The sequence below is a fragment of the Anser anser genome (assembly GCF_964211835.1).
Source record: "Anser anser genome assembly, chromosome: 10".
Lineage (NCBI taxonomy): Eukaryota > Metazoa > Chordata > Aves > Anseriformes > Anatidae > Anser > Anser anser.
Window position 1 is genome coordinate 21,112,949 of NC_139730.1, and position 26,478 is coordinate 21,139,426.

Consider the following 26,478-nt stretch of genomic DNA (forward strand, 5'->3'; position numbering starts at 1 on the left):
TACAAGAACAGAAGTCTGGACATGTAATTGCATTTTTTGTTGGGCATGTGTTCCCAGGAACCTGGAAATCAAAGCAACGTGGGTATGGCAGTGCAGAGCATCAGAACCACCAAACACGCCCTGGAACAGAGAAATGCCCCTTTATTGTTACGTGTATTATTGGAGTGTGTGTGTATTTTTTTTTTTTAACCAACCTGTTCTTTTTGTTCAGCTATATGCTACTTAATCAAATTAAGGGCAAGAGGTCAAGCATTGATCCCACATTACCGATCATGACATCTACTTATGTTTCCTGAGAATTCAGTCCTGAGCCCACTTGCTATTAGCATGCTTGAGAGGATCCGAAAAAAGCTTTGGAGCGTTCACGTTTGGAAAGAGTAATAAAATGTCCTACTGTTAGGAAAGCCCACGCTGTAGACCAGAAGTCAGAGAATGCTACATTTGTTATTCTGTATGTATAATAAATAGCTGGTTATGTATGTTACAGCTGAAATATGAAATGTCAGTTCTTATTAATGACACAGTGCAGGAGGAGGGCTGAAGGCTGGCTGTGTGTCCTGAGCGGCTGGCTGCAGGCGCTGCTTTTGGAACAAGCATGATCCAATTGAGGGATGTGCATGGGCAGCAGGATTTGTGATTTGGGGGAAAATGCAGATTTAAGCCTTGACATAAAGAAAAGGAAGAACATAAAAAGGGCTTTAAAAAGGAAATAAAGGATGTAATTCACAGTCCATTGAAATCAATGGGAATTAGCTCAGTGGGTGCTGGATTATGCCTCAAAAGGGTTGAAGCAACATAGTGTCATTCAAGCAAATTTCCATTAGTACCAGAGCATGAGATCTGAGGTGTTCAAAATGAGAGTGCTTTGGAGTGAGCCAAGGCACAGCCCCAGCCCCATGGTCTCAGTCTGAGTCTCCTTCACTGCATCGCGGCTTGTGCAGGGCTCAGAACAGACCGCGCCAGTTCTGACAGGACCCAGCACAGCCAGAGCACAGAGGTGGTGCTACCCAGCTGTTTCTTGGAAGTGAGAATGTCCAAAAGGGTTCTCAGCATTTAAAACTACATTTTATTAGAACACCAAAGCGATACATGGCAACAGGCGAATTCTTCAACAGAGAAAACTCAGATGTGCTCGATGAGAAAGATTCAATAAAAGGCTTGTGGGCAAATAAAATTTACCCTTAGTCTGCCTTGTCCTTGCTTGGGACAAAAGGATAACCCAATTCCTCCAGCTCTGTTTTTCAGTCTTATCAGCTTTCATTTTGTTTCTGGGTTGCAAGAGTTCCCCCATCTCCTTGGCTAGATGTCTGCAGAACTTTTGATCCCTAGGGAAGTTGTGCTCTCGCAATTACTTTTCGGGGCACTTTTGGGGTGGTGTCCTGCAGTAGCCTTTGCATTTCTCAGGAGTGTTTGTAGTCTGTCTCTTATGTTCCAGGTTTCTTGCATACTGATTTTCCTTGTACAGCCTAGCTTGGCCTCTATTCCAGAAGGATCTCCAAAGGCATGTATTCTTAATTGCACTTCAGTGAGTTTTACTGCCATCCCTTCCTCCAGATAGTTCCTCCTGACACAGACTGTAACACGAAGCAAAATGTAATTTTTTTCTCTCCCCTGCACACCAGCCACAATCTTTTCAGTAGAATATGCTTTGTACAGTCTCCATCTGTAGCCTGTGAAGAAACAAATTGTAAGTCTCAGACTAGGCTTTGCAGTAGGTATATGTGTGAAGCATAATTAAGGTGACAGATACTACGTGTCAGTAATGGCAGTGGAAAAGTAGAATACTGGGTGATACGCTCCTAGACATGACAGACCCTACTGGCATAGGTGTGTGTGTATAGCTGTTCATTAGCAGAGCACAGTGATTTGGTTTTCCTGTGTTACAAATTACCTTCATATTATGATGGGAAGCATAGAGCCATTCCCAGTTTAGGGTTAATTCCCCTTGGTTTTGTTTCTGTAGTGCTGGTGCTAATAGATTCCACACAGCTGTGTCATTACCAGGGTGTCATTCCTATGGAAGTGTCTTACCACAGGTGATAGATGCTGTTGATCCTGATGTCTTTCTAATGTTGAAGCTAAGGAAATGGAATATCTATGAGAAACGAACTGTGGTGAAATTTCATTTGTTACAAGGTAGATTGTTTCCTTTTCTGTTCTGGGTAACTTTATGACTGTTGCCACATTTCTTTTGTGGATACTGTATGTACAAGCATACCCTTTAGCACTGATACTGACCAGGAGATTATTGCTGAGAACGATAAGAAATTACAGTTTCTCATAGACCTGTTAAGTATTGTCTGTGCCAGACCTGTCTGCAAAAAGTCTGCTGTAGACAAATACCATCCTAAGGTAAGGTAGGTACCAGTGCCCTTAGAGTTAGGAGAGCAGTCTTAGATTTACTTCTCGCTGTTCTCATTTGAAAGTGGTGCTTCTGCAATTGGCGCTGAGATAGCAGAAACACAATTGCTTGCTGATCTCAGGACAATATTCTTAGAAGAGCCGCTATGGTGAGAGAGCAGTCTGAGGAACGACAAAATCAATGCGTTCATTAGATCAGAGAGCAGGCCAGGTCATGGCTTAATATACTAATCCTGATTAAGATCAATGCCATTTTTTGATGAGTTACAAAGCTGTCTGCCTTTGACTTTTGACATCATATAGGGTACGTGTGGCACATAGCTATAGCATTAGGCATAATGTACTTATATATAGCTGGTGCTGAGAGCTGAGGGTGCAGCACTTGGCTTGTGTGAACTTGCAGATTTTCTCTAGATCAAATAAAAACAAAAAGGCAATGATCTTTTGTGGATGTGGGGAGGGAGAAATGAATCTCACTAGGCTGTGCAGCTTTCGAAGAGAAAGGAAATAATGAACTTGAGCTGAAATAAATGATTTTTACAACTTTAGGAAGAGAGAAAGGGAGAAGATTTTCAAGTATGCAGAGGGAGTGTGCGAAGTCTGAGCTGCCAGCAGTCAGTGCTCTGACAGCTAATATGGCTAAATGAGATCAGCCCACCCCTCAGAGCATCAGAAAGGGTTCAGAGATTGCGTAAGATAAAATGACTGGTAAAGAAATGAAGTACAGGAGCTTTCCTCTTTTGAAGTACAGTAGGCACACAAATCCCATCATTTTCTAATAAGATTTTAAGCACGCTTTTCCCTCACCACTTTGAAACTCATTTGAGCTGTTTATACAGTTCAAAAATGTCCTCTTTTGTTGTCACAGGTGGGACATCCTTCTAACTCACTTTGGTGCATGCAAGTTAGTCAAAAGATTCAGAACAAATGGTTCTTGGTATTTTCAGCAAGTGTTTGGTTTATTGTCTTTACCTGATGCTATATTTATTTTAAAGGAGAGGTGTTTTTTGTTTGTTTCTTTTATTTATTTTTTAATGGGTTTTATGTCTGAAAGTCTTAGAATACAATCCACAGGTTCCCCTGTCTTTTATAGTTCAGTGTGCTCATAAGTCTTTCCCTGAAAAATAGGGAGAAATTAATATTGTTTTACAGATGGGTTTAAGCATATGTTAAGCATTCAAGAGGTTTCAGATGAGATCTAATACATTTAAGTGCACTTTTATCCATGTCTTTTTGGTCTGCACTGTACAGCACATTGCCCTGTTCTTCCTATGGCCTTGTAGACGAATTAGCAGCCGTAGGATAAATCCACGTTAAAAGGGGAAATGATTAGATCCTGTGCAAATTACATGATTTGTGTTTCAGCAAGTTTCACAAATTGCCTCTTACACTGAGGCTTTCAGCTGTGAGTATTTATGTATCTTTAGCCCTTGAAAATGTTTTGGTTACTGCTCATATTTCCCTGTAAGTGACAAAATCAGTACAGTACTTTCACGTTGTCTGCGTAGCCTCCTTTTTGGAGGATGTATCCTTGCCCTATAGCTCTTCTCTGCTTGCCAGGCCTAGACAATATGGTTTTGCTGAAAAGCTGTCACTACAAATTGTCATTGACTTCGGCAGAGGCAGGGTTTTTTTCCCACTTTGTCATTTCCATAATGGGATTACAAAGATTTACAGAGTTACACTGTTCTACGAGACCCAATAGCTGGACTAGTGTCAGATCCCTCCACAGGTATGCTGCGAGCCTCATCACAGCTTTAATAATTGTCATAGTGCTTTAGATTAGGGCAGAGCACTCTATTCCTGTGAATCCACTTAAAAGATCTTGAGGGTGTAATGACTTTCAGCTGATGCCTGCTAGCTGTTCTTACTCAAATTCTTCCAGGAAGGAAAATTTTCAGAGAATTGTGGTGTCAGTCAGTTTTACGTAGCTAGAAGGTATCTGTTCAAGAAATTAATGATTAAAATTAGTGATTTGTGTTAATGAGAATTATTAAGCATCCATTTCTTTTAGTTCTTACTTTGGTAAGAAAATGGTGAGCGGTTAGCGGAGCCAACTGGGGGGTCCTTCTGCTGCTACTGGACTAGTTTGACCTCACCTAAATGTGGGTGGGTGAGGAACAGAAATGTGCAGAGAGAGTGTCCAGCATTTGGCTTGCTGTGCTGCTTCTTTTAGCATTCTTCAGTTCTGCAGTGAAGAGGTCCTTGCCTGAAACTCACACACACAAGGAAGAAAAAAAAAAAAAGAAAAAAAAAAAAACACGTTTAGTCACTAAAACAACTGGGCAGAGGAACTGAAGAGCTGGATGCTTTTCCAAGCTCTTCTGGCTCGCCCAGGTACCCCAGAAGTGATGCTCTAAGTCCGTATTGTGGCCCGGGAGTCACATCAGCTGAGTTCAGTGCCCGGCCTGTGACAAGCCTTTCTCCCTCCACCGCAGCACTGCACAGGGTCTGTAGGTCCCCAGGGGGAGTGCGTCTTTGCTTTCAGTAATGCTGCTTAGAAGCAATGAGACTCTTTTCAAGATTATCCTAATCTCTCAGCACTTTGTGCTGTAGCACTCTCTGGTTCTGCACACAGTGCAAAAGTCGTGTGTTTCTGCCACAGCCTCCTTATGGGCCATCACAGAAATGCACTTGGCTTGACTTAGGGATCCTGAGGATGTTATATATAATTGTGCAACAGAGCTTCTGAGGTAAAAAGCAGACAATGTGTTGCATGTCTGACATATCTGGACTGTCTAGGCCTACTCTGTACCAGAGAAGACCAACTATGTGATAAAGAGGTGTGTTTAGGGCAGAAAACTCATACTTACAGGACACCTGCCTACATACTGGAGAGAATGGCAAGGCACAGTGGCTGGGCTCACTACAGCTGTTATCCTCATCTCACAGAAAAGGACACCATTTCCTGTCTGCCTGGAAGTGATGAAAAGGTCCCCCCCTGTCCCTCGGCACACATGCTGCATTTGAAATCGGGGAACAGCCACCTCAGTAAAGACGAGGCACGTAGGCATTGACAGTTCCATCAGGAACCTTTCATAAACACCTCGTTATTATCTGCAGTCATTGCCACTTGGTCTGGATGCAGAGCTGCCAAAGGATTCAGAGGAACTCTGTCAGCAACCTGCCAGTGTTGTCTCAGGATTTCAGTGCTATCAGTTTTGATTAAAGCAGTATCTTCTGCATTTGTTTCCCTAAACGTTTTACTACCTAATGTAACAAACACAGATAGATGTTCTTGGCTCTCGTCAAGAACAAAAAAATAAAATTAATAAAATCTGTGCAATAAAAGTCCACCTTTTAAAAAGAGAGACTGCAATATAGCTCTACTTCCCAAGTATTATTTAATGGTAATGAAGAGAGCATAAGATGAGCTATATTGGAAAAGCAATAAAGGCCAAGTTGCTGTACATGACATCTAATTTCTGTATCAATTGATTCACCTGCTATTGATGTAGTACTGTGTTTATATACCCTGCCCCCCAAAATGAGGCATTAGGTATGGCAAAGTGCTCCTCCTTGCTGAACACCAGCATGCTTATAGCCTGTGCTTTTTTTTGATTAGCTTGCTAATAGGATAGTGTAAGCAGCATTTTTTTCCCCTAATCTCAAAATAACGATAAACAATTAGGGTCAGCTGCATACCTAGTCAAAAAGCCTGCAAACACATGACAGTAGCTTTGTGGGGAAGCTATGATAAATCCTGTGTGCTGTGAGGGGAATGCATCTCAATTTGTGTGCATTTCAAGTAGGGTCCTCAGAAGCCCTTGCTCTTGGCCTTGCCCTCACTGAAGTTGCTGGAGGTTCTTAGGCCACCACTAAAAACAACTGCAAAATGACTTTCATCCACCCTCTGTAAGCCCCAGAGAGGGGGCTACATAGCTGAAGGGTTTTTGGTCCTGGGTCACTGGTGAAAATCTGATGCAGGTCCTTTACAGCTGACCAGTCTTTCACATGTGACGACTCTCAGGCAGGTTTTGGTCTCCTTCTGGTATCTAATGGATATGAAAAGTTGACAGGAAATCCTGCTAAGTGCTACCAGATAGGTCCTTTTCTTGGCAATTGCTGCAAAGAAGCAGAGGTTGAAAAGGAGAGTGCGAACATGAAGCTGAAATCTCTCTCTCACTGCTGGGTTATCAGGAAGGTGAAGCTCAGGCATATTACTGGGCAGCATGAGGGCAACCTGGCTTCCTGACGAATCTGCTTTGCAAATAAATAGCGATGTCTGCTTATCACACTCTCCTGCTGATATCCCTCACGTGTGCCAGGGTCATTTGCTTTCTATGTGTAAGAAACATGATTTTTTTTTTCCCTTGCATATTCCCACTTCTGTTACCAGAGGACTCAAATTAATTTTTCTGCAAGCCAAAGTAGTGTGCCCATGGCAAAGGGCAGGTGCAATTCAGGCTTAAATTGGGTGGAACGTCTAATGAGGGGACTGTGACTGCATTGTGTGGCAGAGAGCTGAACGGAATGCCAACTGTGCAGCAGGAGGGGTGCAAGAAACTCCTCTCAGCGCAGTGCAGCATGGCCAGCCTACTCCTGAAACCTGAACAAGGGTTATAGCAAACATGGTGGCTGGTACTACATGGACCACAAAGTAAGTATTTCAAAATACCAGCTTTTGCTTTGTCATCATTAATTTCAAAATCCATGTTCCAAGTAGGCCACCAAACCAAGTTTACTTCAAAATCTTCTACCATGGCTTTCTAAATCAGCCTGTGAAATATCTGATTAGATGGTGTTACACCAGATCACTTTCCCTTCACATGACAGTAAATTTTAGAAACTGTTGGCTAATCAAAAACTTGAGGCTGCAGTAATGAGAGCTTCATTAGAAAGTCACAGGTAGATTTTAGCACTGCCTACACTGTTCCACATCTGGCATTCACTGAGAAATTATAGGCTGTTGTGTTTAGATGTGTAGATGCTGTGCTATGTTTGATAGCTTACTGAGGATTTTTTTTTTTCTAGTTCAGGAGAGCAAATAGCTTACATTGGCTTGTCCTGTCAAATTCAAGCTGACACAGTCACTCCGTAAGGAACATCTGTCTTTCCAATATATTTATGACCAAATGTTTCAGGTACCACAACCAGAAACTGTAAAATAATTCACTTAAAAGACAACACAATCAGGAGGTGTTCCCGGAGTTACTCCAGGTTACTGGAGATTGTGTATGGACATGCACAGCTAGCGGTGCTGCTATTCTAAGAAAAGGACAAGAAAGGGCCTTTAAATGGTATGGAATACTTGGATAGCCTAAAGAGCTGTAGGAAAAAAAAAAAAAAAAAGGAAAGAAAGAAAGAATGGATTGAAAATATCAAAGTGAAACATGTCACAGGTCCTATGCAGAGGCCAAGACTTGGCACAAGAAATGGAGAATAGATTTCAGGGTGGCATTCAGCTTTTCTTATGCAGATTTCTTTTCCTCATCTGGTGTAACAATTGCAGATCCTCTCTACTCTCCAAATCTGGTGCTTCCTTCCAGATAATGGACAGATCCCCCTCTGCCTTCACTGTACACCTCTCTCCTGCTCAGTGCTGCCAAAGAAGCTCACACAAGCTTTCCGTGCTGCACTGAATTGCTGCCACTGTAACTTCATTATGTATGTCAACAAATATTAGTAATTTACGAATGTTTAAAAAATTAAAGATATTAGAAACCAACCTGGGCAGCTTTAAACTGTGCAAATTGCCTTTAACTGGACTGTTTTCTCCAACAGAATAGCTATTTTAATGTACTACTTAGTATAGGTTCAGTTATATTAGAGTAACTTTAATTTTTAACCCTACAGGCATAAGCAACACACAAATAATTATATATATACACACCAACAGAGGGAGATATGTAGCTCTGGGTGTATGGATGTATTGAGGCAGCCCAATATATGTGTATGCATAAGGCCGAGATCCGCAAAGACAGCCAAATACCTAAATATGGCTGATTTCAATAAAAGTGTAGTGTCTAAATGCTGTGGAAGGATCTAAACCATCTATAAATGTTTCTAAGCTTGTCCAACACCTGAAAAGTTCTGAAAATCACCACAAGTGAAAAACAATGAGTTTTCATGATGGTTTCAGAACACTGTTATGAAGACAGTTTGTGTATCCTTTTGCTATCAACAGCACACATGCTTTGTGCTCTGCAGCATGTCATCAAATTCTTCAGTTAATTACTCACTAATTATAACACTGTTGAATGGCTACACTGTGGCAACCATACAATTATGGAGCATAAAGTACTGAGCAGTTGCAAGGCTGAGCATGTTGACTGATTACAATAAATCCCATGCTTATTGTTGGTATTTTTCACCTGCTTAACAACTGTAATGTTCGCCTATCATGCCCTCAAACTCCGAGCAATATATGAAGTGTTAGAAGCAGAAGTTAATTAAAGTTAAAAGCAGGAAAGCTGTATTGAAATGGCAGCATATCGTGACAAATGTATGTTGAAACAAAAACCTGGGAAATGTCCCTTCACGTCTGCCACAGCATTTCTCTCTCACCCGCAGCGTTACTCACTCATTGAAACTGGCAACGGGAGAAACAGACCATGATGTTGTACAAGAAAAGTGTGGGGAGGCAAAATCTCAGGGCAGCTCACAAAGCTGGGGAAGGAGTTCAGCTTGTGTGTTCTTCCAGGCTTCCAACATCACCATGGGGAGAAGCCATTGAAAGAGCTGCTGGAAACTTTGACAACTAATGAGTCCTGCAGGGACTCTGCTGGCACAGGGGGGCTGCCTGGAGCACCACATGCCCCTGCCTAGCCAGCGGGTTCCCCCTCACTGGCTGGCAGGCCACAGATGATGCACAGCTGGCTCAGGCTTCCCAAGCAGTCTCTTACATTACAGGATATGTCAAACAAGCATTTTAAAGCAGTTTCCTAGGCTGCTTTATGCTTGCAGGTACAAAGTACAATCAAAGATCTGCATCTACCCTTTTATATGTTTAAAGAAAAAAAAAATCCATCCCCAGAACAAGATATTTTTCTTTTATTTTCCAGAAGTCATTTTTTCTGGCCCCTCAAGATACACTGATGTTCAGAATCTGGGAAAGTGCATACTAAGCTGTCACTGCCATTAATATCTTACACTGTAGCCAAGAACTAGATACAAAGCTGTTCAGCAAAACACCCTCATTTCACCCTCTGTGAAAGGCTTGCTTGCTCACATTGCTACAAGTAGTTCTTACTTTGTTCTCAGAATGGAATGGTGAAGCACGAAATGTTTGATCAAAGGGTTTTCAACTTCGGTTTTAGGAAAGTGAGTTACTCAACATTTGTGCTGTGCTTCTTTCACTAACAATGCCACCTGCCATATAAATATGCACTCAGAGGAAAGCCCAAAGGTTATGATGTGCAGAATATCTGAATACTACATAGTCAACTTTTCAGTTCCAAGCAAATGTGATTTTTTTTTTTTTTTTGCACAAAGATGAGCATCTGTTATATGTGCTGCTAGTTCCTTCCCAGTGAATAGAGATTGACTCTCTTGAGTGGCCCTGCCTTTTTTCTATATTTAAGAGCTCTGAAAGTTGACAGGAAGCCTACGGTGTCTACATGAGCTATTAGAGTAAAAGGACTGACAGTGCACTTTGAAGCTGCTGTCTTTACTGCTGGTGTTCATTATCAAAAAGAATAAAATGTTTTAGCAAGATATGATAAATTAATGCCGTATGGAAGTTTGCAACAATTGGTGGGTCTGCATTTGGACTACACTAGGAAGAAGATAATTGCTGGTGTAATTACACACAGCACCAGACAGTGGTGTATCTGACCTGTGGTCAGATACATTTTTATGCCTGTACTAAAATGACAGTATTAATTCAGCAATCAAATATCACCTTGCTCTCCTTTCAGAGTCCTCTTAGCATTGTTACAGCTGATAATGCATCTGCAGTCTTTACCTTTTTCTCAAAGCATTGGGTTTGTTTTGGAAATGTTCCGTTCCTCAAATGTCATATAACCTTCAGTGTAAGTGATAGCTCGGACCTGGAAGAGTTTCAGAAGACAACAAGGAGGGCATTTACTGCTTTTCAATGCCTGTTGAGAATGATAGACTGGTAGACTCTTCTATGGATGATATACGTAAAGTGCATGGATGTTTGCCAGCATATTTAATATGTTTTAAAAAGTGGATTACTAAAAAGCTGACTCCAGAGAGACAGCAATAATTTCTATTCTCTTTATTCTTTACCCTACTGTAGTTCTGGTCCCTCCTTTATTTTACTTTTTCCATCTGAATTCAGTTATATTTTTTGATTGTTGTAACTTGGCCAGACTCTGGAGAATCTGCTATGAATTCACTGATATATTTCTGCATCTTTGAATGTTTTTCTCATTAAAGCAGCATTTCCTTTGGAATTTTAGAATAATTCATCCTTAGGATAACTTCCTTACATTCATTTCCTTGAGATCCACAGAGTCTCACCAGGGGTCAATTTGACCCTTTTCTCTTCAGTCAGTCTGTCTCAGAAAAATACAACTCACAACTTTTAAGATTTCTTTCATTTTGTGAAGAAATGGCCTTCGAACATTGTCAAGGTGAGGCCAGGTTGTCAGCCACAAATGGGAGAGGATGAGCAGGTTTCACTTTACCATTCTTGTGCCTTCAGATTTTGAATGTTTTTGATAATAATATGGAAGTTGCATCTTCTTGTTCCAAGCTCTCTTTGGTCCCTAGAAGTTCACACAAACACAGATCTTGGATGGTTTCCTTAGACTTGGGAGCAGGGAATTTGTAGGCAAAAATATTCAGGCTTGGGTTTTGCAGAATGAGGTGCAGGGATACGTCTTTCAGATCGCAGGATACGGGGGAACTGCTGCATTGGAACACCAGGCAGGCCCATGTGGAGTGCTGGGAATAGTGGCTCCCTTTAGCAGGAGGCCAAGTCACACTTGGGCAGCACCACATAATAGCATGGGGTCAATAGTATCACTGCAATAAATAGGAGCTTTGTAATTTACTCCCATGTCTTAGCCTTACAACATACAGAAGAAATAAGGACACTAGACCAAAACATTGCTTCTGATTCCTGTTCCATGAAATGTGGGTATCAGTCAAGAGTTGTTATGAGCTCCAAAAAGTTCAGTCGTCTGAACTTTTACCAATTATACAATTCAAAGAAGAAGGCTGTTCTTGTAAAGAAATGAGCCAGAGGCATATGTGATGTAAATCTACAGTTCCATTGAATTCAGCAGAACCAAGGCGGCTTGTGCTACATCTAGAAGTATGATGGGAAATGATAAATAAGTGATGGGAAATTAATCATTTTAACCCCTAAAAAAAATAACAGCATGCAAAAATCTCAGTGAATACATACTTGAACCATAAGCAAATGGATTTGAACACATGGCTGAAAGTATCTGTGACATAGTTTAAACTCTAAATTATCTAGAAAATAAATCTATAAATGTTAGAAAGGTGATGGGTGGGTTCACTAGGGCCCCACTCTTCACTCAGGTCTCTTTCACACACACATGGTGCCATTCTAGGCAATGAGAGGAGCTGGTGCAGAGGAATGTGGTTCTTTTCAGGTCATGGAGAGGACTCATTTTCTTTGTAAACTTTTTCCTTTAACTGTGCCAAGGATCATTTACTGATTTAAAAGAACATTTCCTTCTTTGAAAGGGAACAAACAGCAGCTCTGTTTCATCTATATCAAGAGGTATAGCAGTGTGCAAGGGTAGCCAGGTGACAAATAGGCAGCCTGTGCCTAAGCACTCCCATTGTTGAACGGGCACGCAGAGCTGAACCCATGTCAGGAGCTGCAGAAAGCAAACGTTTGTTGCACATGCTCTGTTAGTCCCATTATCGGCTCTGTAATGAACAAGCAAAATGGAGCTGTTGTGTGACACAGCTACTAACACTAACACACACTGTCATTCATGAAGGAAATTCAATCTTGTGCTTGCAATTTAATTCGGAATTAACCATTAATCATCTTTTCTCCCCAGATACATGGAATTGCCTTTGTGCTGAAGGTGGCTGTACTCGCTGGGCTGAGCTGGGCACACAGGCGCAGGGAGCAAGTGCGGGCTGCAGCAAGCAGCAGCGGGTGGTGCTGAGCCCCCTGTGTGTGCTGCTCAGACCATGCCAAGCTCCGCTGGCATACTCAGCAGCTGGCTTCTGTTATTCTTAACGGGCTCACCTATCAAACAAGCTGATAATGTTGCACTAAATCATAGGTCTCCTGAGTCTATAACTGTAGCTCACCAAATGTGAATTAACTCCTGCTGCCACCCCTCCCTGCGCTGCAGAAGGCATCTGGCTCTCGACTGCTGGTGCTGTACAGCATGGGGCAGGGGGACTCGCACATCCAGGCTGCAGCACAGTGTTAGTGAGCACAGAGATGTGACCAAAGGTGGTTCTTCTGGGGTAGCACAGGCTAAGGTGGTGCTCAGAAAAAATGGTTTTATGATCCCCCTACCCCGCAGTGATGATGTGTGCTCTTGCACTGGCATGGGGACAAACCAGCGGAGGCTGGCTGGGGCTCCCCTGTTAGTCTGAGGGAGCCTCACCAGTGATGACCTTGGTCCAGAGCAGAAAGTCAAAGTCCAGCCCAGCCAGCCGTGAGGTCTCCAGCCTGGAGGGCTTTACCAGTTTTTGCCCACTTATAAATAGCTAACTGAGGGGTAATGTTACAGCAGTATGAGTGTGGGGTTGTTTTGTTGTTTTGTTTTATGGCAATGATCGGAGTTTGTGAGGAATAAAATAGAAATGGGGACAAGATAAGGAATTTTTATGAAGGCCAAAACATTTTTTAAAAATTAAATAAACTTTGCAACTTACTTGGTGAATTACTTTTTTATGAGAACACAAACCTCCATTAAGATAAGAATAGGTAAACTGAGTGGGTTAGATGAAGTAAACCATTTTTCCTTGCCTCAAACCAAATGTTTTTTTTGATTTATCTGGAGTATTACTTTTTTTTTTTTTTCTTCATAGAAGAAACAGCACAGTAGGAAATCTCAAATTGTTTTGGTTTGACCCGATCACAATTTCTTTTTCATTTTTCCTTTATTTTCTGTTACTTTTTGTTGTTGTTGTTCATATGCTTTCCTCTCTAGTGACTCTTCTCTCCTCAAAATCACGCTGTGTTTGCATTAGGCTTGTGCCTGGTGTCGGCACAGAGCAAGCAGAGCTGGTTCTTTAACCTGCACAGAGACTCTCAATGCCAAGCGTATTCTTTAATGAGACTTATGTCTGCCCACTGACCCATCTGAGCTCTGACTGAACTGGTAGAACAGGGTCCTAGGGCAATGATGAAATAGGCATAGTAGGCTAATCCATGCCCTTGGTTACTTTTCACCATGCGCATGTCAGATAAGATCCAAAATCAGCTCCCCCCAGCCCTGAAATTCAGACAACAAAACCAAACAGCAATCATATAATTCTGTTTCTGTATTTTCCTTGCTGACCAAGCAGGACTGGGAGAAATACTTGCCTTTAAGCCTATCAATTTGACACTCTAAAAATACTATTTGATAACTTCTGATAAAAGCTCAGCATTTGTTTCTGTCAGGACGATCTGTACTACCTAATGACCAAAAGAATCACAAGAGGAATTGCTGCCGTTCTCTGCATTTTTCCTTTTGTCCTTGAAATTTGCAAGATGATTTTTTTTATATTCCTACCACTGAAAACAATCTCAAACAGGTTGAGACACAACTATGTAAAGAGCAGAGCTTCTTACAATAGGAAAGGGGGGAAAAGCATAATAGATGACTGAGCTGTCCTCTTTCATTTTTTGACCTTTAATTGAAAGATTGAAGATAAGTAGTTCCTGGGAGAAAGCAAAAGGCTGATTCACTTACCCTGTAGCTTTGACTGAAAAAGCTTCCTGGAAGCCTTGCTATATGTTATGAATCATCCTCTTGTCATTCCAAGAAGTTCATAGCAAAGTAAAATGTTAGAAATGGATTGATAGTGGAGTGATGGGCAGTAAGGCCTAAGTGAGAGGTTAAAGGTCTCAAGATAATATATTCAGGCATCCCTTAGGACATTTCTGTAAAGCTGATGTTTCTGACCTCAGGAATCCTTGACTCACTGCATTAGGATTCACTGTTCTCTTAGAATAATGTCATTTTGAAAAGTTCACTTGTTTTTTATGGAGTTTTAAAAATGAAGACTGTTTCAGATTTCTTTCAAGGAAATCTGATGGTGTCAGCTTTGCTTTATGCTTATGGGATTATAGAACATGTGGGCTTGAGTGTTTGTAAGTGTGCCATTTCAAAACCAGCAACACAAATAAGAGGAGTAGCTGTAAAACAAACTTGACCACAGTGAGCACAAAGGAAACTGTTATTAAATCCTTGAGTGTGGCACAGTGTTCTATGGCTGGAGGAGAAAAAGCTTTTGCATTTTTGAGGAAACAGAACAGGATAAGAGTAGTAATTCCTCTTCTTGGGGTGAGGATCAAGCATTTTAAAGTACCACAGGAATTCAACTGACCTTGAAAGTATGTGATCCGTTTTCTCTTTATACAGAACTATATCCACTCAAGATGCTCACTAGGACAAGTCCTTACTGTTGACACAAGAGTTTGCTATATACTTTTTAGAAAATGTAACTGCTTCCTTTTTTAAGGTAAACTTTTTTTTGAGATGATAGTTCATTGACCATTTGTTAAGTGGAATACCAGAAAACTGAGTCCCAGAGAACTATATTTAGAATTCCTCTATGTTCCTATATATTATTTTTATGGCCTTGTGTAAGGGTAAATTGAGGAATAGTACATTTTCTATAGTTGCTCACATTTAGCCAGAGGAGAGGATAGGGGATGAACACACCTTTTGCTCTGCCATGGTATCTTGTCATGCACACTTACTCAACGTGCAGTGCTTCCAGGTCTCCCCAGGGACACTCCTGATGGCCCTAGAACTCCGCAGCGAGAGGCCAGGAGGAATGCAACGTAGTATGTGTTGTTACAAGCTTGTTCGAAGGGCAAAAGTAGCCAAATATTTTCAAGCCTTTTTTAAAACCTTGATAGGTAGGACTACCAAAATGGTAAAACTTTGTTGACGTGTTCCCAATTTACACAAGAACTGAAACAGACTGTGAGATGGTTCTTAGATTGACTGAACAGTAGCTTGGGTTTCAAATGAGCACTTCACTGGGGTGAATACCATAGTGAAGAGTGAAGGCTTATATGCCTTTTTCTGCTGATACTGTTTAGCTGGAGACAGCTTTCTGCAAGACTGGGTTACCAGGGCAAAAGTGCATAGATTTACATTCTGAAGGTTATCTTTCCAGTGGAAAAAGGCACAACAGTGTGTGCATTTTCTGTTTAAGTGAAGTTTTTGAAGAAAAATACATGCTAAAATAATACTAGAGTTGAGGGATGTAGTACTGTGTGGTAAACAGTGAGCTTTAAGCCCCTCACTCCTCCAGTATTATGCTGTGGTTGCTCATTGTTTTGTTGTTCCTGCTTGTATGCATCGCAGTGATGTATTTTCACCCTTGCTTTCTGCTTTAGCCATTGATTTGTTGACTTGTTTGTTGATAAAAGACAGTCAGTTGAATGAATCCCAGGAGGGGATGGGATGGTACCTCAGCCCCCCCTATGTGGAATGTCATTTGATTTGATTTATATAGTGAAGACTTAATATAATGTTATCCAAAGTGCTTTTTAGGATTGATTTACCTACTCCTACTTTATCAGTAATTGGAAACTATCTATTGTTACCTCTACAAAGGTCAGCTTCTCCTCTGCTTACTCACATGAGTAATGTAATTGATTGCAGTGCAGCTGCTTGTGAGAATAAAGTGAGGGGCACTGCTGATTTGCTGCCATGTTGAATGGGAACAGCTCCGGTAAATCTGCATGGAGGTGTTGAACAATATGGCTTAAGAGCAATACACCTTACTTCCTACATATCTTAGTGTTGTTTCCTTTCTTAATTAATTTGTCTAGGGTACTGTTAAGAATAAATTTTGACCCTTTTACAATTTTCAATTCCACTTGTCATGAGATAATCCTGGATAGCCTCAAATCCTTCACCAAATGCTCTGTTGGTTGGTCGTCATCCGCTTAGAGCAGGGCTGGACAAGCAGGGTTTCTTCCAGCTCTGTGTACTTCCTTTAGCGTGCCAGTTGTATAGTCACTGGAAGGTAACTCAGGAATGGCATTTCTCCATCACTCAGTGTTGTGCAAGTCTTAGAATTTCAGCTCAATATACAAATGCAGAAGGGAAAACTGAGTTTGAAATTTGAAATACAGATACATAAAGAAGTATGCAGAAATATTGTTCATGGGTATTAGGTCTTTACCTGTATCTGTGGTTTTAAAAATCAATCCTGTAATTCTACCTTCCTGACATTTTTCTGAAGTGAATGGGGTCCATATGCTTGTTTTAGTTCAATTATTTTTGACAGTGTTTATTTCTGACACATTAACCAATTGCTTGTATTTACAATTATCTCAAAGGACTGGAATTAACATTTTAATAAGATATAATCTGCTTTCATTCATAACTTTTGAGTTTTAAATTTTAACATAATACTTTAGTGCTAAATCATTTGAGGGATTCTACAAAATATAGAGATAATTGAAATGAGGATTTAAATTTGGATTATTGAAAGGAGGATTAAATTCAATCTGTGAACAGCTTGAAATGTTTTATGCTAATACAAAAATTCTGTCAGATTTTCTCTAAAGAGCATCGAACCCACTGTTCATTGGGAAGCAAGAAATAGATATATTTTCCTCTAATGCTGAAATAAGTTAGAACTGTAAAGGGGAAGAAGAAGACTTTACTGACAGATGTGGAACTATAGGAAATAATAAAGTTTAGGGGTTAGGCTCACACCAGTTAATAGAGTTCCTTCAAGGCAAAAATAGGAAAAATAGGGCTAAAAGGTACATCCATATATCTTCTAGTCCATCTGTGTCCTTCAAAGCAGTATATGCGGGATAGTGATGTCAGCCCTGACAGATGTTTACCTGACTTTATGCTCAGGGCTTCCAGTAGCAAGAACTTTGCGGTCTCCCCAGACAAAGTATTCCCAAGCTTTAGTGTCTCTTCTGTTAGTTATAAATCTTCCTTCCTATAATTACCCACCGTGATATGCCCTGTTCATCTGGACCCAAACTGTATTCTATTCCTCCTGGCAACTGGCATTTGTATGCTTTAAGACTGCTGTATTCCTCAAACACCCTGTACACACCGTTTCTTTCCTTAGGCTGAACTACCCAAATTCCTTGTCATAGGTCTCTCGGTCTTTTTTCACTCCTCTTTCCCTTCTCCAGATTGTCTTCAGCCTTTCCTCAGCTCTCTTCAGTGCTCAGAAGAGATGCTAAAACTGGGCTCTGATGCAACCCAGGCAGCAGTTACTCTTTCCGCAGACAGCACAGTGCAGTTGATTTACACTCATTTTGTAATCTGCTACCTGGCTCTCCTGCTGTCCTCACTGCTGCATTTCTGTTTCTGCTCATTCCTGCATAAACACTGTTCCTTATCTTTGGCCTTGATTAGTTTTATCTTTTTTTTTTTTCTTTTTTTCCATACCACTTTTTCAGTTAGTCAAAATCATTTTGATTTCTGTTCCAATGCTCCAGCAGACCTGCAGACCCTTCTTGTTTGGTGTCATCTGCAAGTTTAGAAAGCAGCTCTCCGTGGTGAAAGATTGAATAGAACCAGATTCAGGAGAGAGCACAGCTGCTCCCTGAGGTGGCTGCCTCCTTACTGTGTCACAGAAGGAAATGAGATTTGTTGGCCATAATTTGTTCTTGCAGAATGCATGTTGGCTGTTACCTGTCTTCTTGTCCTCTGCCAGGTTCTTACAATAACTTTTACTTTCTTTTTTTCCCCCAAGAGTTGAAGTTAAGCTATTCAATAAAATTTTCCAGCCACTCTTGCCCCCCAAGCCTCTGCCACAGATACGCTTTTTTAATATTAGGACTGTGTTTATCCTTCTATCTCCTTCTCTCTCCAAGTTCCTGTAGATAATCACTTCTGAGATTCTTTCAGCTTGTTCTCTGCATATTTTAGGATGAAAATCATCAGGTCTAGACTGTCTGAAATCACCTTAATTACCTAAATATTCCTGTTCTTTTCTTCTCCTCTGAGATTTTTTTTTTTCTATTTAATGCAATAGATTCCTACTCATAGATGACTTGTTCTCTCTGTTAGTTTACAAAGGTGTACATCCCCTCTGCCAGGTCCCTGAGCATAATACACTCAGAGTATTTTTGCTACACTAGAGCTAAAGAGGTTACAAAGATGCTGTGGCAGAAATGCCATGTGCCCTACCATAGCTCTCCAAAGAATCTCTGAGTTGCAGAGTGCTGCACCTGCAGAGCAGAAGGTAACGGGTTCAGAGCGCTGCTGCTGCTGCGAATATCTGCCAGGCCATGGAGGGGCAGGCTTAGCCCACGACAGGTGCCACTGCAGCTCTGAGAGCACCTCTGCAGGACATCCCTGATGGTCTGCTCTGCTGCTACAGGTAGTGCGGTCCTAGCACTGCTGTTGCCTTTGAGGGACTTCACGTGCTGCAGTATAAAAGCAAAATTTTGAACCTTGTTATGTTGTGTTGTTGCAGTTTCCTCCTCTAAGACGCCTACTTAGCATGCGATCAGTTTATTAGTCATAGAATCATGCCCAGAGGGGACATGGAGAAACATGCTAGCCAAATCCCTGTGCAGGGACAGAAATAAAAATTGAAGTGTTTCTGGCAGATGTTTGCCTTATTTGTTCTTAAAAGCTCGTCAGTCCTTCTAAGTAGTTCCTTTAATGTCTCACTGTCCTAATAACTAGTAAACTTTTGCATATGTTAGCTAAATAATTTTTGTTGCATGATAAGGCTTATATTTTTTGTCCTGTCCTGTCCTCATTGAAAGGGAGAGAAGTTTCTTATCTTCCTTTCTGTGGCAATCGTATGTACTAGCAGATTGCTGTCTCATGTCCAGGCAAGGTGGTTCTTCAATATTTACACCATTTCCCTTGAAATATGTTTGAACTCGTAGAGGACAGAGAATAGCTTGGTCAGTTTTGGAGCTGACAGAATGTAAAATCATGTATAGATTCTGTTATTAACCTAAAATATGTTTGATCAGCTTTTCTCACTTCTCATTGCCCAGTGCTCTGTAATACTATCCTTATATTGTTACCTCTTTATGTTGTTACAGTTACAAGTTTAACCAGAATAAACCTATGGAAGAATCAAATATCAAAGCAAATATTTGATTTCTGTATAGTTTCCAAAAAGCAAAATTTATCCCTAGTATAAGCGGATACAATTATTTGGACTTAGTGGGGATATGCTGAATTACCAAGAGTCTAAACTGTCTTCCCACTGCAATATTGGTTACTGTGTATGTGCAGCAGCCACAAATCTCCTGCCAGTAGTACTCTATGAAAATATAAAGCGTATAGGGACATGTATATCTGGTTCTATGGTAACATTGTTATAACAGAAAGTAAACTGAGGCTGTTAGAGTAGTATTAGGTACCCTCCTTCAGCTTGCACAATTAATGAAACAAAGCATACTTGTAAAACAATTTGTAGGGGACTGGCACTGCAGGTTTTTCCAGACTGTGGGCTAGATAAAGTGCTTCATGTTTAGCAAGACACATGTAAGGACTGCAAGCTGTGACTGTGTAACACAGCCTCAACCCCCTTATGGAATCAAAAGGAAGAAGCTACAAATCTGAGTGCTCTCAGTGACACCAATGCCTCACAGTACACTTCTGGGAAAGAGAAAGGAGGAACAGATAACAAAGGAGATGAAGGCAGAACAGGCTACATCAGCATCAGATATGCTAAGGGGTTGCATTTCACTCTACATGAGTACTATATTGAGGCCAACTTCACTCCAAGAGCAAGTTGCTTCCCAGTATAAAAGGCAGTGTGGAGCAATACACAACTATTATTTATGTCTGCATAATATCCATGCAAATACAATTTGTGTTATATTTGACTTTCCAAAACTGCACGGCAACTTGCATAAATCATTGCACATGTGCACAGAGCACTTTGTCGGGTACTGGTCTGGCACAGCAACTGAGCCAGCTTCTAATACAAATCTACAGCTCTCTGCATCATGTATTGCTTGGAATCACACATATTTCAAGGTGTTAAAGCTGAGCAGTAATGCTGGAATTAAAAATGAAAGGTATAAAAAAAGTAGTTCTATTATATAATTAAAGTGAAACTGGAGCTCATTTAAATACTTTTGTCAAGAGTCAGCATTTGACTTTTTGCAGGATGCATGTTTTCATGGAATAATTAGAATATCCATACCTTCTTGTTCTTCTGTATTCTGACTTCTCTTTCCCATGTTTTCTCTCTGAGTAATATCAGTCAAAATACATGAAGTGAATTGGATGTTGCTCCTAACATAGAGCATCTTGGTGAGATACAAGAGAGGGCATAAAAGACCTAAGCAATGAATAGCATATGTAAACTCTGCTGGGCCTTAATAGTGAGGCAAACTTAGGAGATCCTTTTTGTGATACTATGCATATAACAGCATCCCCCAAAAATTTCTCATGGGAAAAGACCTTTGTGGGAAAAGGACGTAGGCATTGGCATATTTGAGATAATTGAAACCAATGACCAAATGCTTGTTAGAAGTTAGTTGTCAATATTTATGCTGAAATTTTCAAAGGAGCCTAAGGGAAATGAATGCTCCTGGCTCATTGAAATTCAAAAGGAGTTGAGTGCCTAACTCCCTTAGCTTCTGCTGAAAATCCCAGCCTTAATCTCTGTGTGACAACCTGATTTTGATGTTTTACAAACCATACTCCCAATAATAAAGATATGCTCAGGAAGCTTGGAGAATGCTGTGGATGCTTATACTTAGTTCCTTTATTTTGACATAATTGTTTAAAGGACTTCGAATGAAAATTTGTGAAGTGAAGCAATTTCCAGCTGAAAGCCTCGTAACACAGGCTTCAGACTGTATTAGTGATGTAAACATGTGCATTAAACTTTGTAATGGAATTTATGAAACTTAATGAGCAGATTTTTATTGTGCTATAATACTATGTTGGAGCTATTCTTCCTTCTTCATTTTTCTTTGCCTACAGCTACAAGTAAATTTGACATGCCATATTATTATGTTGTCCTAGTTCACTGTATGTTTACAATATTACCTAAAACCAGAGCCTTTATTTGAAATTGCTGGCAAAAGTGATTTTGCATCATGCCTTTCACTCATATGAGAATGATGTACAAAATGCTCACAATCATTTGAAAAATAAGTTGAAAAATAAATATTTATTTCTAGTGTTATTACAACTGTGAATCTTCAACTAACCAAGACAGCCTAGTCAACTTCTTTCTTCAAAAACTCACTGTAGCACTGTGAATAAATACAAGCAGGTAATGGTTATTTTAACCATCAAATGGCTGTTTTGTTCAAAGACACTAAGACGTATGTGAGTATGCAAATTTTGTTCTTAGTTATACTTCTGTAATCCTACTGTTGTCAATCTGATTGCAGAAGCATAACCAGGGAAAAGGAAAAAGTTTCACTTCTACTGATACATCTGCAAGCCTGACTCCATCATCCCAAATTGTTTTATGTATAAAATACCCAAGGGTGGAAATAATTTAATGTTCCAGCTAATTGCTTTTCCAAAAATGAAGTAACCCACAAAGTCCAAATCTTCCTGCACAACTGGGAATTCTGCTGAAGTATTTGCTGTCAGAAGGGATGGAGGATCCCTAGCTGTATCAGCAAGTTCCGCCTTTAGTAACTCTGCTTGTTGCACATTATTGTTATTGTAAGCTATCAGCTTAAACCACAGGTCAAGTGTGCTTACAGACTCATAGAAATACACTGTAAAAACTAGTCTGATTGCTAATCAGTGAACTATTGTATTTAAACTACACTGTGTTAAAATACTGGAATAGGATTATTTCAGTCTTTCAAATGACAGGCAGTATTTTCAGAATGATGTTTCTTTGAGCTTGTTTTGAAATCCAAGAGTTGTAACAAAGCAGTGGCAAGATGTGTACAATTCACATTAACATCTTAATGTTCATAGGTATAAATGGTAAGGTAACTGTAGATTTAGACAGTACACCCAGGGGGAGATGAACCTCTCTTGTATGAAGATCTCTCTGAGATCACTCTTCTTGATTGTGCTGCACCAGTCCAACTGGCCCTAACTCTGGCCCATTGACTTGTGGACTGTTTGGCTCTACCCATTGACTCATGCACTGGCTCAAGTGCCACATATATGAAGCATCGTGTTAGTAATGCTCGGCAATATCATGCTCCAATGTCCCCCTGGATCTAGAGGATTCCCTACTTGCCTAAATGAATGTACACTGAAATAGGTCTTGAAGTTAATCTTACTGTATGACTGAAGAGCTAAATACCTCTCTCCCCCTGCTATTTTTCTAGAGTACTTTCACTGCAGGCAATAGATATGTTACTCACATATCTGAGGGACCAGTTGGCTCAGACTTGCCAAGCATCCCAACCAAGGCTTTGTTTTAATGAGAGAGTGTTGCATTCTGTGGCTCACAGCTCAATTAGCTGTGGGGTTTTAATATTAATATGCTTGATTAGGAGTCCAGGTAACAGGTAGAGGTGGTTGAACTTCTCACAGTTTGAAAATGTGGGGGAAATAATTAAACAGAAGGAAAATGTCAACTTTTTTGTTAATGCCTCTCCACCAACCACTTTGCTTAATTATGAAGTTCTCCTTTTTAAAATTTGAAAGATTTATATATATATATTCCACAATTTCATAGTTCTTTCTTTTAAACAATTCTAAAAATGAACCTTTTTCTTCCTACTGTAACTTAAGTTTCTCTGCCCAAGGCATGGAACACAAAATATAATAGTGGCTGCAAATGATAACATAGGTTATCTTGGCTTCAGAAGCTTCTTTCAGCTCCTCTCGTTGGAGAAAATCTTTGGTACTCGAAGATCACACAGTGGAATCATGACCCACTGAAGGCTCCAGTATATTCAGTTACACTTACAGGTAACAGAATTTAGCATCTTTTTTATGATAAATGTGCACTAAATTGTATCTGTGTAGGTCTTTTTTATAACCTTTTAAAAATCTAACTATTCAACAAGGCAGTATCCAAGTTGTAGAGAAGCTGTTAAGCATTGCCAATCCTGTTAACATCATTGTGATGAACACAAGTGCAGTACGAGTCATCTGACAACAGGCAGCAGGGCAAACCCTCGTCTTCCTAAGCAGTTGTACCCACAAAAGTGTAGAACAATCTTTTCATCCTTGTTTTGCAAGTGGAATAGTACCTTTGTCTTCAGAAACATGTAAACTGTCACTGCCTGAAACATCACGCTGTGCCTTGTCATGCCCGTTTATATGGGACTGATTGTGTAGTACTAATCTAAAGGCTTTGAAACTGCTTCACTTGCTAAATCCAGCTGAAGACTGAAAAGTGCTCAATAAATCCCTAGAGTGCTTTAACTTTGAAGAATTCTTTTGCAAGCGAGACAAACGGGATTAGTACATGTGGCCTCCCATAAGGGAGCTCTGGATCTCCCTTTCACTGACAGAGCACCTTGTCTTTTTTCCTCCCATTGACACATCTTGATTTGAAAGATAAGGAGATCAATAGGTTTATAACAGCATCTTTTTGGCTTGACCCTAATAAAATATCTGTTGAAATCTCTGTATTACTAGGCCATGATTCTGGGCTTTCTAATTTAGCTGTAAAGCTTGTTCTGGACAACATTTTTTGATAGGAAAGTGTGCTGAGGTCAGTGGAAGGCTTTCTAATCAATTCCAGTGGCTCTGGATCAGGCTATAAAATTTTATCGTTTTGTCTTTCTTTCTTTTCTTCTTTCTTTACTCTTTCCTTCCTTCCTTCTTTCCTTTTTCTGTTAAGATTCCAGCCCCATCACTAAATATATTCTACAATTTAAAAAAAAAAAAAAGATAAATCTAACGTGATCACTGTAATTAAGGCTATAGAAATCATTTGGCACTCATAAGTATTTTAAATGACTGTTTTTAAATATAAACCTTATAAGCTGCTAAGGCTACGCAGCCTGTGATCCCTATGCAGGTACTTTCATCTACGTGCACAAATGGCTTCTAGCCTCCTCTGCATTTACTGAAAGCACGGGCAACCAGCAGCCTTTATATTCAGAGGAGAAGCAGACTCTCATCTGACATCTGGGAGGTGCAAGCAGGATGAAAAAGCAAGGCCTGATACTCACCACTCTTTCCAAACATATATGTCATCATGACCCAGTTTGTAGAAGCAATGGAGGACCATCTTGTATGCTGTACGTTGTCTGCAGAGCTAAGAGAGGGATTTTGCTGCCAGGGAAAATGCCTGGACAGTTACAGTGCCTGGAAATTTAGCTCATTCATTTTGGAAGTGTTTTAAGTCCATCAAAAAGAATTCCGTACCCAGAGATGAAAACCCTAGTGACTGAATCACACAAAAGCCCTGCTCAGCCTCTTCAACGCCTAGGGAACACTGGCACCTTCTGAAAGGCAGTTTGCCCATTTTGGTTGAGCTGAGCACTTACTTCCCCCTGCAGCCATTCTGAAAGACAGACAAGGTGTTCTTGCACTTGGCCATCCCAGATGAAGACCTGTGCAGAACACATGAGAAAGCACTGACAATGTTGAGTTTAGCTAGTGATAGCCACTGGTGTGCAAAGGTTGCTTTGGTATTAGTATGGCTGTTCCCAAGTTCTATATAACATTTGAGCAGCTGAGAGTATTGCTTTAAGAAGTGGGAGGTATTCCCTATGCCTTCTTCAGGCTGAGAAAAATCAAAGCCACTTTGTCAAAGGAAATGCTACAAGCATCCCCACTGCAGGCTCTGACCAAAGTTGAGGCACCCTTCACCCCTTAAATAGGGCCTGGGCCAGTGTACAGAAAGGTTTCATAAGGTTAGGCACAGAGAAAACTGTAAAGGAGTAAATGAAGTGGATATCCCTGGGCAGAACACTAACTGTGCTGATGACACTTCTTGGCAGAGCTGCTTTATGCAGGTGAAGCGATGCCTGGAGACCCACAAAGAGTAAGGTTAGATAGTCCATTCTGGTACCTTGCTATACAGAGTAGATATTTGTAGAGAGAGACTGGACTTCAGATACAGTTTTCTATTTAGCATTCCCTATTCATTCAGTAAGGTGTCTTGCCCCTCATTTGGTCTTCGGTCTCCAGTGAATTTCCTCTGTAATCAGGATTAGTGAATTCTGCTGCCAGGGTTGAGGGCATTTGTGTCTCAGCCTTAGTCTTCTTCCTGTCTGCATGGTCTCTAGAACACAGTGCTTTGTGAAGAACAGGAAATGCTCTGGCCTGCAGCATTTTTCAAATTATGTTTAGCACAGAGGAAAAGCATCTTTGATGGCTCTGCAGAGTCCATTCTGAGATAGAGTAGACATTTACATTGCTATAGTTTAAAAAGTTAATGGCATACAGCTTTAAAACTAGCTACCTAGATAGTGACATGACAGATTTTAAGTGGCTTTAAGCCTCTCTAATGTAAAACAGTACTAATGATAAAAAATATATATTTCAAGCTCTCTCTCTCTCTCTCTTTTTTTTTTTTTTTTCCCTTTGGGGAAACCCTGCAAAGATGGCAAATGTGCATCTTTAATTTTTCTGTCACTTTACAGAAAGGCAGCAAAACATGCAGAAGAAAAGCCTTTCTCTCTGGCTGGTTTCCCAAATGTACTTTGAGTTACCAACCACATTTAAGAGGCTGCTGGAGCTTCTTTGTACATTAAGAAAGTGCTGAAACAGAAAAAGCATTGAGCAGAATATGCAATGACTTTGTCACAATTATGGGCATCAAACACAGGGTTTTCAGACACAATTCTTTATCCTGCAGATGTTTCAGCTCAGTGTGTTGATCAGCACATTGCCCCAGGAAATTGCCTGGCTGATCAAAAAGTGTCTGTGTGCTCCCCTTACACAAACCCAGCATAGCCTTTTCAGGACAGCTACTAGTTTGAGTATACTGGAGCTAGCAAAATTGTAGATGAGCAATTGAAACATTTCACTGGTACACCTTGACTCCTTAGAGAAGCTGAATCTGTAGTAAGCAAAAATACTGTTCATTGCAAGTAAAATTCAGCACTTACGATGTGTGTAGGATTGTAATCTTTGCCTCTTTGTATAATGATATCCCATGGGAAAAAATTGCCTTTGGAGA

The 26,478-nt window shown here is 40.5% G+C and overlaps 1 protein-coding gene and 1 long non-coding RNA gene across 9 annotated transcripts in view; one reads left to right on the forward strand and one right to left on the reverse strand.

The window, feature by feature from the left end:
• Positions 1–26,478, forward strand: part of LOC310904863 (uncharacterized protein) — a 499,219-nt gene that overhangs the window by 393,160 nt on the left and 79,581 nt on the right. Inside the window, exon 9 of one of the 8 annotated variants that reach the window (XM_083850107.1) lies at positions 23,201–23,306. The exons of the other annotated variants lie outside the window; for them this stretch is intronic. Coding sequence (XP_083706233.1) covers positions 23,201–23,306 — 106 coding nt within the window. The remainder of the gene's footprint in view (positions 1–23,200; positions 23,307–26,478) is intronic. 8 annotated transcript variants of the gene reach the window in all.
• LOC310904872 lies at positions 153–24,875 on the reverse strand. Its single transcript, XR_014588667.1, has 2 exons — positions 24,521–24,875; positions 153–4,570 (listed from the first exon to the last, which is right to left on the reverse strand). It is a non-coding gene; the product is annotated as an uncharacterized lncRNA (long non-coding RNA).